Here is a 13,723-nt window from a genome sequence, read left to right as displayed (position 1 = left end):
ACATGTTAAGGCTACTCTTTTGCTGTTAAACTTTGCAAGAGAAGGCTGGACTCAGTGGCTCATGCCTGTAATCCCAGCACTTTGAGAAGCTGAGGCAGGAGGATCACCGTAGGTCAGGAGTTCGAGACCAACCTGGCCAACATGATGAAACCCCATCTTTACTAAAAATACAAAACTTCACCAGGCGTTATGGCAGGCACCTGTAATCCCAGCTACTCGGGAGGCTGAGGCAGGAGAATCGCTTGAACTCAGGAGGCGGAGGTTGTGGTGAGCCGAGATTGCGCCCCTGCACTCGAGCCCGGGCGACAGAGCAAGACCCCGTCTCAAAAAATAATAATAAGAAGAAGATAAAAATGAAAAAAAGTTGTAAGAGAACTAACAAGGGAAAAAGACTAAAAAGTGAGAGTACAACAACTGGGGCCAGCTTCACCGATATTTGTTGAATACCCAATTGGAGTCTAGCACTTCAGTGACCCTGTGGTGTTACCATTTCCTCTCTTTGGGGTTGGAGGTCCCTCAGAGTTATTACAAAAAAAAACACTTGAAATAATAAAAAAAAAATGTGACTCGACTCCATCTTTCTCTAAGCTAAAACAAAATGCAGTGGAAAAAGAGTTTAAAAACATTACCCTAAAGGTGCAAGTTTTGAAAATGGGGTCTGATGGCCTCGTTCTGCCATTTTCCACAATGAAAGCCGGGATGGGAAAATCTAATGAGATGAATTGGATGTTGTTGTTGCAAAATGAAAACAGAGTAGCTTTACTGACCATTGACCCCATTTTAAATATTTACTCATATTTTTAGAAAGCTCTCACAAAATGCATTTTAATAGTTCATCATATCCAGATTTGATGAAGGATTTTTTTTTTTTTTTTTGGACAGAATCTTGCTCTGTTGCCCAGGCTGGAGTGCAGTGGCACAATCTTGGCTCACTGCAACCTCCACCTCCTGAGCTCAGGTGATCCTCCCACCTCAGCCTCCTGAGTAGGTGGGGTTGCAGGCATGCGCCACCATGCCTGGTGACATTTTTGTATTTTTAGTAGAGACAGGGTTTCACCATGTTGGCCAGGCTGGTCTCAAACACCTAGCTTCAAGTGATCTGCCTGCCTCAGCCTCCCAAAGTGCTGAGATTACAGGCATGAGCTGCCGCAACTGGCCTGAAGGATCTACTTTACTGTCATAGGGAAACTCTTGTGATCTATGCCTAGAGTTTTTGTCCTCAGATATGAAAATTAAACTATAAAGAACTAAAAGAAAAAAAGGGGTTGGTCTGAAGGGTTCAAAATCCACAATGTCCCCTGTTTCTATAATTATTATTGTTGTTATTATTATTATTATTTTTTACATGGAGTCTTGCTCTTGTTGCCCAGGCTGGAGTGCAATGGCACGGTCTCGGCTCACAGCAACCTCCACCTCCCTGGTTCAAGTGATTCTCCTGCCTCAGCCTCCCGAGTAGCTGGGATTACAGGCATGCACCACCAAGCCCCAAGCTAATTTTTTTTTTTAAAGTAGAGACAGGGTTTCTCCGTGTTGGTCAGGCTGGTCTCAAACTCCCAACCTCAGGTGATCCGCCCACCTCAGCCCCCCAAAATGCTGGGATTACAGGCGTGAGCCACTGCACCTGGCCTGTTTCTATAATTTTATTCATCACTTTGATCTTTTACTTTTCAAATGGTTAACTGCATTGTTGGAAAAGAAAGAATTAATGGGGCCTGGTATACAGCAGGCACTTAATAACAGTTGTCTAAATGGATGAGTGAATGATTGAATCTGAACAAAGGTTGTCTAGATTTTATAGTTGTTACTTGAGTTACTCACATCATCTGGGTAAAGTCTTTATCCTAAAGAACCTAATGCCTCTAACTTCTCTTCCCTAGTAACTTCTCTTCTTGAGACAAATACACCAAAACATATACCGTCTACTCAACTGATGGAATTTTCCAGAGGAATAGGAAACTCAGTGTCAAGTGAAGACACTGTGTTTTGATATTAGGATGGGTCTTTTAGAGATAAATGTGTGAAGCCAGGAAAAATAGCATCAAGAGGAAATAATGCATGTGTAGGCAGCGGTGGAAATATTCAGGATCTACTTCATGGGAACTCAGACCATTATTATTTTAAAATTTCCTTCATGTTAGCACAGCTGTGAGGATGCCATCAGGCAGGGCTGTGCATTCCAGGCCTGTGGTAGGGCCTGAGTCCTGCATGACCCTGACTCTAACCTCCATCCGCAGATGGCAGTCTCGGCTCACCCTCTTCACTGCCAACACCTAAGAACCCTCCATAGGCTTCAGACACATTTGTAAGTGATGCTGAGAACAAACCTATATTTTCAAGTTCCCAGATGCTGAACAGACACTGTCCCTTCCTGTCCACATTCCAGCTGTGACTTTCAGGTGTGGAATGACCCGCTCCATCTCACCCCACTCAGAAAGTGCTCCCCTGCCTCAGGTGGTTTTGACCTCCTGAGACTTGAAGTTCACATCCATGCCAAGCCCATAGATTTTTGATTCTCCAAGTTCCCTGCAGAACTCCAACTAACAAGATGTGGAGGAGATAAATGAGGGTTCGTTGGAGGGGATCCCACAACCGGAAACACTGGGATATAAATCTGAAATCCAGAGAGAGTGAAGGTTCCCAGATTCCAAGGAATTTGAAAAAAAAAATACGTGCATTGGACAGAGCCTGAGAGGCATTTCTGGAAATCCACCTTAGACAACAGACCCTAAATATTAATACTCCTCAGCTACAGTGACCCTGGGTTAGCCATCTATGTGTTAGCCATCTAAGAAGGCACTGACATGTACATTCTGTTTCTACTTAAGCTGGATTTTCTTTCCTTCTTTCCTTCCTTCCTTCCTTCCTTCCTTCCTTCCTTCCTTCCTTCCTTCCTTCCTTCCTTCCTTCCTTCCTCTCTCCCCCCTTTTCTTTCTCTCTCTCTCTCCCCCCTTTCTTTCCTTTCTTTTCTTTCTCTCTCTCTCTGTCTTTCTTTCTTTTGAGTTTCACTCCTGTTGCACAGGCTGAAATGCAATGGCGTGATCTCAGCTCACCATGACCTCCACCTCCCACGTTCAAGGAATTCTCCTGCCTCAGCCTCCCGAGTAGCTGGAACTGAAGGCATGCGCCACCACGTCTGGCTAATTTTGTATTTTTAGTGGAGACGAGGTTTCTCCATGTTGATCAGGCTGGTCTTGAACTCCTGACCTCAGGTGATCCACCTGCCTCGGCCTCCCAAAATGCTGGGATTACAGGCGTGGGCCACCGCTCCCGGCCCTAAACTGGATTTTCTTTTTGGCATTTCCCTATCAGATGCGATTTCACCCATGTCCTGTAGCTTGCACATCTCACTGTTTAAAATGGTTTCCTTTTCTTTTTCCAGAAAGGTAGGTTTGACTTTATCCAAATGACAGTGACTGCCTTACTAACAGCAGCCCTGTGACCTGTTGCCCAAGGTCAGTAGTCAGTAGCTGACCCCTCTCTGGATCCACACAGTTCCTTCCAAATCCCTTTCCCAGGGGTCCTCTAGGACTGCTGGAGTCCACTCCCATGAGGCCTCCCCTAGCGTCGTCCCCACCCTTCTCTGCCCTTCCTGTCTGCACCTAAGCCTGGAACACTGTGAGTCTTCAAAGCTCTGTATGTAAAGATTGGCTGCAGGGATTTGACATTCAGCAGCAGGATTTCATTCTGAGGTTTTGAAAAGGAACATCGTTCCAGGATAAACCTCGCTGAGCAGCGAGTGTCCCTGGTGCCGCCTCTCAGCATCTGTCTACTCTGCCTGTTTACTGTCACACCGCGAGAACAAAGAGCAGTTCACTGTTCCCTGCAAGTGTTCCCAGTCAGTCGTCACAGATGGAGTTCTGACATGACAGTTTCTGAAGGAGCTGCTTAAGAAACAGAAGCCAGGTGGTCGTTCCGCCTCCCTTGTGCATGTTCTCTGAGTCTAGCCAGTATGGGTACTGTCCTAGCCTGTGCAGGCTGCCTTCACAGAGCCCCACAGATGGGCTGGCTGAAGCAACGGGACTTGAGCTTGCATGCCTCTGGAGGTTGGAAGTCTAAAATCAGGCACCAGCAGGGCCAGTCTCTGGTGAGGTCTCTGTCCTTGGGTTGCAGATGGCTTGGCCACCTTCTTGGTCTGCCCTCACATGGCAGAGAGAGAGAGAGAGATAGAGAGAGAGAGAGAGAGAGAGCTCTGGTCTCTTCCTCTTCTAAGGGCACTAACCCCATCATGGGACTCTACCCTCATGACCTCACCAAACTGAATTACCTCCCAAAGACTCTCTCTCCTAATACCATCAAATTGGGAGTTAAGTCTTCAAAATATGCATTTTGGGAGGACAGAAGGCAAGGCACTGTATTTGGCTTTTCTTTTGTTCTTTTTTTTTGAGATGGAATCTTGCTCTGTCGCCAGTCTGGAGTGCAGTGGCGCGATCTCAGCTCACTGCAACCTCCACCTTCCGGTTTCAAGAGATTATCCTGCCTCAGCCTCCCAAGTAGCTGGGACTACAGGCACGCCACCACGCCCAGCTAATTTTTGTATTTTTAGTAGAGACGGAGTTTTGCCATGTTGGCCAGGATGGTCTCAATCTCTTGACCTCGTGATCCGCCCGCCTCGGCATCCCAAAGTGTTGGGATGACAGGCGTGAGTCACGGCACCCCACCTGTGTTTGGTTTTTCACACTTGTCCTTTCTCCCCCAGTCTCTTCCATCTCGCCCTTCTTTGGTTCTCTCTGTGTATTGTGAGAAGTCGCTGGAGACGTGCTCTTTGGTTGCTGTTGTAATGGAAGGACATTTCTTCTTCTCCTCCAGGAACTCTCCTGATGAATGCAGTGTGGCCAAAGGCGGGAAGATGGTGGGCAGCCCAGACACCGTCGGGATGAACTATGGCAGCTACATGGAGGAGAAGCACATGCCACCCCCAAACATGACCACGAACGAACGCAGAGTTATCGTGCCAGCAGGTCAGGTGCCCACAGCTTCACTGCCCTCGGCAGATCACAACTTCCCCGAGGCTAGGCTGAGCCTCGGGGAGCTCTTCTCCCCCACCTGTGGCATTGATCACATCTCCTTTGTCCAGAGCAGGGCTTGTAAATGGGAGCTGGCAGAGGTCTGTGTATGGGGACATGTTCACGGATCGACAGCAAAGCAGGAAAAATACATTTGTTTATGTACTTCAGAATTTAAAAACATGTGAGACAGTAATATGTAGCCCCAGCTCTTTATTTTTCCACGTAGAGAAAAATACACACACACACTACATGTGGAGAAAAACAGAAAAAGAGGATGTCTAGGCAAGCATGCAGGCTTGCTTGTGCACACACACATATGCACACGTGTGTATATCTATGAAAGGTGACCTTTCTAGGGAGAAATTGCCGCTTCTTGGAGATTATTGTGCCAAATATCCTGTCCTTCATGAGGTGCTATTTATGATAGATGATAGACTTGTTTGTTTTTAAAATTCTCTTATCTGGCAAAATAAACATTTGGGAGTCATATATTGCTGTCTTACATGTTCTTAAACATCTAAAATTCCAGCTACCACTGGCCTGTTATACAGATTCTAATAACCAGAGTAACTCTTTATCACAAACAGTTCAAAACCAACCCGAAGGAATAGTTCTCAAACTTGAAAGACATGCCAAGAACTTATTTATTTAGCAAACTAAAGGTAATAGAAAGAATGACTTAAAGCTCCTCAGAGGATGCATGCTACATAAAACCAGAAACATAAGAACAACAGCAACAGTCAGCAGTCAGTGAATCTTACCCTACAGGAGGCATTTGGATAAACGCTTTAGAAAATGGGCATCTTTCTCGTGATTTCCCTGATGAGGAAGATGAAGTTCAGAGAGGTCCACCAACTTTTCTAAGGGCATTTGGCTAATAAGAGGCCAAATTAGGACTCAGGCAGATCTGCCTTACTCCTTTAGTCTCTACCTGTTGGCATTGGATTAAATCTCAGCTGCTTACAGCAATTTCTGTGGGTTCCCTCCAGTTACTAGTTTCAGACATCCGGTCACCCTGCAGTCCTGCCTCAGGGATTTGAATGTGGCGTTAGTTCAGGCTGAAACCCTTGATTCCAGGTAGTTCCATATCATTTTCCTTCACCAGGTATCCAGGCCAATGTCATGGCCTCAGGGAGGCGGGTCCTGAGCACTTCCATCTAGGATTGCTCTCCACTTGTGACTGCCAGTCTCCTGTTGGCCTGAATTTTCTTGATTTCATTCATTCCCATCTGCCAATATATTACATGTTTATGTAAAAGTTTTCTTATTGTCCAGCCATGATGGCTCACACCTGTAATCCCAGCACTTTGGGAGGCCGAGGTGGGCGGATCATGAGGTCAGGAGTTCAAGACCAGCCTGGCCAACATGGCGAAACCCCATCTCTACTAAAACTACAAAAATATTAGCCAGATGTGGTGGCGGGCGCCTGTAATCCCAGCTACTTGGGAGGCTGAGGCAGGAGAATCGCATGAACCAGGGAGGCAGAGATTGCAGTGAGCCAAGATTGTGCCATTGCACTCCAGTCTGGGCAACAAGAGCAAGACTCCATCTCAAAAAAAAAAAAAAAAAAATTCTTATTATCCTCCTCCCTGAATAGAACATAAGCCCCACAAAGGCCCTGTCTCCAGGGCCAGTTGCAATGCCCAGTATGTAAGAGGTGCTCAGTGAATCTTAAGGGAGTGGAGAATGGATGAACGGATGCCTCACCACTGAGCTGCACTGCACAAGTTACTCCTCGTTGACAAAGTAGCCAAGGGCATGCGTGGGTGAAATCTGCACAAACTCAATTCTCCCTTGCTCCTGGGGTCACCTAAATTCTTACCTGTGAAGTGTGATGGCAAACAGGTTAGATTCCCTCCATGGTGTGATTTTCCCTTTACCTGAGTCCGATCATGCCCAGTGAGCTTCTGTCATCTTCTAGACAGAAGAGTTGAGGAGTGCAGGGTATTTCACAAAACATCTGGCCTGGATTTATATCCTGGGTTTCACCTTCGATTTGTCACCATGTGGCTTTCAGCAAACACGTGAAGCTGGTTCGATGCAGTGGGGTGTGAAAGGGACCATCCTTTGGGGTTGTGCCTGATTTCAAAGCATTTTTTAAGACTTATAGGAGACACTGATGGTAGATTCCGTGTGTGCTTTAAGAAAGGGAGAAAACTGTCCTTAGTATTTACTGAAAGGCAGTTGACAGGTACAGAGGCCATGCATTTGGTTTGATCTTCACAATGCAGCTGTATGCCTGAGGACTGCCTCACTTGCTGCTGTGCCTCGGAACAGGGGGCTGTTCCTGTTGGATGGGAAAAATAGAAACACAAATGTCCCAGGTGCTCATTCCAGATGTGTGGCACGTAAGAAAAGCTCGAGGGCTGGGATGTGCCTGGAGGAGAGGCGGGAGGGCAGGGGCGTGTTGTCCAGACACTGGCTGGGCATGAACAAAGTGAAGTAGACACCCAAAGGAAGCCCCCTAACCCATCTTACCCTTTGCCCTCCCCTTTAAGAATATAATTTCTTCAAAGGAGACAAAACTAAGTGTTTAAATGTCAAAGATGAGAGAATCCATCTGAGGGGGCCTGCACTGAAGATTCTTTGCTCGATTGCTCATTGAATCACAGACGTAACAGGTAATGCATGGTACCATATTTTAACTGGTGAGGTTGTATTTCCGTGAGGCCATCAATATGATTTGATATCATAAATATTCTTTTCAGTAGGGCCAGACTTGAGTCTTTCTACACTAAGGAAAGTATTTAGAAAATAAGAGAGATGTTTGTGTGGGGAAGAGAACAGAGAATCAACTGAAGTCAGAGCACTCAGGACTTTTTTATACATAGTAGGTGCTCATCAAATGTTAGCTGGATGGATGCAAGGATAGCTCTGCAAATTAGCTTATATTAAGCTTTGATGTAAAGGCTGTTTCCCTTCTTCTGAGCGAAGTACTCTTCTCTTCAGCTCTTTCTTCCTTCAGTTGCTTCATGCCAGTGTAGGCAGTTATTCTGTTAATAGTGTTTGTAAGAGAGCTAGTTGTGGCTGATTTTGCAAGTTGTGAGTCTTTCAGTTATTGGTCAAGCTTCATGTATGTGTGCTCATACACAGAGATGAACACACACGCGCACACACACACACATACACAGAGCTTCATTGCACAATCTGGACAATTTTCCAATGTGGCCATGAGGTTGCAGGACCTCAGGCAGCTGTATCAGCTGCTGCATCCATCTCCATGGTATCCAGGCACCTCACTAAGGCAGAGCTGGGGCACAGAGTGCCCCATGTACACAAAAATAATTATCCAGACCTGGTTCTGAGTGGTTCGCATAGTCCTTACTACTTAGAGACATTGCTTGGCACTAATGCAAACCATGTGGATAGCTGAATGAAAAAACAAATTAAACCATTAGTTATTCCTAAACATTTGTACCATCGTCAATACATGCCAGTGTTTACACACTAGAAATAACAGTGGTCCTAATAAACACTGATGAGAAAATTTGTACCGTGTGGAGACTGAGAGATAAAGTCACAGAGGAGCTGGGAGGCTTTGTCTGTGTTCAGATTGGGTTCTGGTACCTGGAATCCAGTTTTGAGAAGTGATTCCCTCATCCCTGCTTTTGAGACTCATGATCTTGAGTTATTAAAGAAGCCCATAAAAAAGTGTCAAAAAAAGCCCATAAGAAAGTGTCAACTAGAAAATGTCCCTAATGAATAAATGTAGATTGTCATTCGATATATTTACACTGCCTCCTATTTCAGAACAGATTTAAGAAAGCTTACATAGATACATATGAAAGAGGACGGTAGAATCCACTTTTTAAAAATAAAGGAATGTGGAATATGAACTAAAATAAGAGTTTAACAGAGAGAATAAAACCAGGAGTGAGGTTTACGTGCATGCATGTGTGTGTGTGTGTGTGTGTGTGTGTGTATTTTTAATTGCAATTTTTAAATATTGCAGAATTGCAAAAGGTAGGTGTTGTTTGGCTTCGAGGGATCATCAGGCAGTGTGAAAGGGGTAATTCAGTGTCCACAGGATAAAAAGAAAGCAAATGTGAAAAGATGGTCCAGCTCTTAATTCCGGGTCTGGAGGAAGATGTGTTCCTCTGTTTGTCCTAAGGAAGATAGGGGGAGTCATGAGCAAAGCGATCAACCAGTAGCGCCACCAGGCGTTCTGGGCAACCCTGGTTTGTGCCTGTTGTTCTGGCAAGACTGTTGATTGTGCCTTCCCAAAGGGTACTGGTTAGGCCGTGATTCACATCTCTGGTTTTTATCTATGTATTTGGTGCACGTATCTATAAATCTAGGTGGATCTCTCATAGGGCCGGGCAGTTTCTTGTGTTGTTGTAGATTCAAGTGTCATTCAGTGAAACCAGTTGTGATAAGAGTGGCCTGCCAAGTGTGACACCCCCCATGCTGGTTACTTGGCTCTTTTATGGCCCAGCGTAATTTGGAGGTTGACTAGAAAGTGTTTTTCTTTTTCTTTTCTTTTCTTTTTTTTTTTTTGAGACAAAGTCTCACTCTTGTCCCCCAGACTAGAGTGCAATGGCACAATCTCAGCTCACTGCAACCTCTGCCTCCCAGGTTCAAGTGATTCTCCTGCCTCAGCCTCCTGAGTAGCTGGGATTACAGGCGCCCGCCACCACGCCAGGCTAATTTTTGTATTTTTAGTAGAGATGGGGTTTTACCATGTTTGCCAGGCTGGTCTCAAACTCCTGACCTCAGGTGATCTGCCCACCTTGGCCTCCCAAAGTGCTGGGATTACAGACGTGAGCCACCGCGCCCAGCCTAGAAAGTGTTTTTCAAAGTATGGTCAGAACCACGTGCATCAAGATTACCTGGAAAATTTATGATTAAAAATGCACATTTCCTGCCAGTCATAGTGGCTTACACCTGTAATCCCAGCACTTTGGGAGACCAAGGAGTTCAAGACCAGCCTGGACAACATAGTTAGACCCCATCTCTACAAAAAATTTCAACATTAGCCAGGTGTAGTGGCGGGTTCCTGTAGTCCCAGCTACTTGGGAGGCTGCGGCAGGAGGATTCTTTGAGCCCAGAAGTTTGAGGCTACAGTGAACCATGATTACACCACTTCGCTCCCACCAGGAAGCCAGAGTGAGACCCTTTCCCAGACACACACACGTGCGCACACACATGCACGAACACACACGCACGCGCACATGCACACATGCACACACACATGCACACACATGCACACGCACGCACACACTTCCAAATGTTCCAAACCTGGGTGTGGGGTTGGAAATTTTACATTATTGACATGCTTATTGTATCTGCAATTTTCATGTATAATAAGGTTGAAATGTTCTAATCTAGATAAGACAGAAGATATAAATTTTACTTTAATAGGCTTGAATTATCTTTAACAAAGATATAGTTTATCACTTTTAGAAGAGGCTAGTAGGCAAAAAGGAAGGATAGAAATGACTAATAGTATCACATTAACATTCCAAAAAAATTTAAATGAAGAGTCACTCCTTGTGGTAGTTACTGTTACTCTTTAAGTGTTGGCCGTGAACATGGAGATGTGCTAACCAAGTGGCTAACAAAGAGGAAGGCACAGTCTCCATTAACCTTTCTTAAAAGTTGCAAAATGCTGACCAAAATGCAATAGGCCTCTGGCTTTAGCAGCTTATAGCATTTTGAAAGATTTCTCTTTTTCTGTTATTTATTTATTTATTTATTTATTTATTTATTTATTTATTTAGAGATGGAGTCTCGCTCTGTTGCCCAGGCTAGAGTGCAGCAGCGTGGTCTCGGCTCACTGCAACCTCTGCCTCGTGGGTTCAAGCGATTCTCCTGCCTCAGACTCCCGAGTAGCTGGGACCTCAGGTCAGCTAATTTTTGTAGTTTTAGTAGAGACAAGGTTTCACCATGTTGGGAAGGCTGGTCTCAAACTCCTGACCTCAGGTGATCCACCCGCCTCAGTCTCCCAAAGTGCTGGGATTATAGGCGTGAGCCACCATACCCGGCCTCTTTTTCTGTTTTAATTCCCTAAAATAGGTGCTAAAGTGTTGAGCTTTTCAAATGCCCCTGCTTCTATTTTTTTAAATAACTCACTTTCAGCATAGATCCTTGCAATAATCAGCAATCTTAGAGATAAGGAGTAGCCACATTCATCTCTTCACTGTATCTCTTCACTTTCTTCATTATTTATTAATTCATTAAACTCTTACTGTGTTCCATTCACTATGAATAAAAGCTCTAATGAGATTTAAAATCACCTTTTCTTGCCTACCAAACACGTGTGGCTGGAGCTACATGATTTGTGTCTGACTCAGACCCCCATGCTAGGACCCTTCTATTCCATTAGAAAGCATTCATTGAGTTCCCATTACTCTTCATCACCAAGATGACCGAAGGCTGTCAGAAGTAGCTAAGACCCACCCATGTGGGGTAAGTAGTTTTTGATAGATAGAAGAGTGTGTGATTGAGAGCCCAAATGAGTGACTCAGACCAGTGTTTCAGAACGTGTGAGGAATGAAGATTGGTATAACAGGACGAATCAAGAAAATCTTCATTTATACCCATGATGATGTGATTCTGAAAGCCCTTTGCAGCCTCTGCCGTTTTCCTCTGCCACATCCCCAACTCACACGCTGCATTTTCACCACCTGGTGTTCCTGTCCCGGTGGTTCCCTCTCTGGAATGCTCTTCCTCTTTCTTCCAGACAGCTTCAAAATCTGCCCTGTCAAGGGAGCCGTGCTTGATCCTCTGGCAAATTAATCACTCCTCTTATGACATCTTACCAATTCTTTTGTTACCACACTTCATTTTGTTTCATGTTGTATTCTCAAATGCACATATATACTTACTTAAATATGGATATTCTGCAAAGGATTTGAGATGCCTTGTGAGCTAAACTACTGATGGACTTGTGCCCAAACAACGTATCGAATAGAAAGTAGGAATCAGTGCTGAGGCAGTTAAAAATACAAATGAGAAACCAAGAGCATGTGAGGGAAAAATGCAGCCATTTTGACCACAAGCTTGCCTAAGATGCTATACTGAAGTTTCCAGTATGGCTTTGAGCTTCCTGGCAGCCAAAATAAAAAGAGTTATTTGTGGAAATAATTTTTCCTTTCAAAAAAGAAGTTTCACAGGGAAGGCAATGTTTATCTCAGTATAGAATCCTGAAAGAAGGACCCCTTGGGGCTACTGTGGCCATAGACACCCGACCATCGGCCATCTTCCTGCCACAGTTGCAGCACTGCATTTCAACAGCCTATTTCTTGTGACATCTTCTCTGAGCGCTGAGTTACATTAGAGAATAGCTCAGCAGAGGTAGAGGACAGCCGCCCAGCATGAGTCTTCGGCAGTCTGGTTTCATGTAAAGAAGGGATCTTGAGTTCTCAGAGTGGTAGAGGGCTGCATAGTTTTCACATGATCCTCTTTAAATATTGACATTCCCAAGCTGGGCTTTGAAAGCCAGTGACTAACAAGTAATAGCACATACCCTCCGACCAAGCCCTGATGGCTGATATATTATGTTTTCAATCCTCTTTGCGTGAATCATTAATAAGCCTGTCTGTTCTATTAGATTGTAAGTTCAGCGAGGTGGTGATCATGCCCTTCGTGTTCTCAGTCACCAGACAACACGGCCAGCACTTGGATTCTGTGTGGAGGAGAGTAAATGTGATTTATTGAGTTAACGGTAATCTAGATCTAAGTAGCGGGAATCGCAGACTCGCAGGGTTGCAGGATTCTTGGTGGTCTAAGTTCAGTCTTCCTTTAAACATGAGAAAATCAAGACTGAGAGAGGTGACATGGCTGTCCCAGGGACACTTGCACAACTGGGTGAGACCAGAGCCTAATCTCAGGCCTAGTAAGAACCTGTTGGTGAAATGACTTCTGTCTTCATCTTTCTTTGTTACATCCCTGAACACACCCGAGGATCTCTTCCACTCTGTCGATATGATGGGACATGCTTCTTTAATCTTCTGTTTAAATTCCTGCTATGCTCGAACAACTAAATAACAAAACCCACTAAAATAGAAATGCTAACATCAAAGTTTATTATATGTATTTTAAAGTTATCAGCTGAATCGTGGTTGAGGAAACCACCATTGGGTTAAATGTGAGGCTGAAATCAAATCATTTTTTAAAAAAGCAATGGCAGCTACTATCTATTGCTATGCACTCTTGTCAGGCACTTGGACATGCACTTTGTAGAAAAGGTATTATCTCATTTAAATCATGCAACCACCCTATGATGTAGGTACTCATTATCATTCTCACTTTACAGTAAAGAAATTAGAACTCGGAACGCTAAGAGAGTTGCCAAAGATGTCACAACCAATCATTTGAAGAGCCAGGATTCGAACCCAGTTCTTTCTAGTTCCAGAGTCTGGGTTCTTCTTCCTAATAAGCTGTGCTGACAAAAATACCCAAGGGAGAACACAGGAATGGGATGAGAGAATATGTTTGTTAAATTGTTGTAGACATTCTGCAACAGCCTTTTCAAATAAGACTTAAGTAAATAAAGGAGGTGGAGAGGGAATTTTGCAAAATAATCTACTGTGTTGCCCAGGGCTGATTTTTACATTTCTACAGTGCTAATGGTGTTATCTGTTTTTCTTGAAAGTCAAAGAGAAGAATGGAATTGAAGACAGCTTAGATTTAGCATGAGCAGCTGGGTAGGTGTTAATGAATATACAAAAAACATGTTTAAAATAGGTGATTTCAGTTTGGTTCATCCTGTGTTT

General features: G+C 44.4%; 1 protein-coding gene across 6 annotated transcripts in view; it reads left to right on the top strand.

Moving 5' to 3' along the window:
• ERG (ETS transcription factor ERG) overlaps positions 1-13,723 on the top strand; it is a 285,662-nt gene that overhangs the window by 236,809 nt on the left and 35,130 nt on the right. For all 6 annotated transcript variants that reach the window (XM_007968079.3, XM_007968105.3, XM_007968098.3 and 3 more), the window contains one exon: positions 4,807-4,958. In XM_007968079.3, the coding sequence (XP_007966270.1) occupies positions 4,807-4,958 (152 nt within the window). The remainder of the gene's footprint in view (positions 1-4,806; positions 4,959-13,723) is intronic.

Source organism: Chlorocebus sabaeus, chromosome 2 (genome assembly GCF_047675955.1).
Source record: "Chlorocebus sabaeus isolate Y175 chromosome 2, mChlSab1.0.hap1, whole genome shotgun sequence".
Lineage (NCBI taxonomy): Eukaryota > Metazoa > Chordata > Mammalia > Primates > Cercopithecidae > Chlorocebus > Chlorocebus sabaeus.
This window is presented reverse-complemented; position numbering and strand designations above follow the sequence as displayed.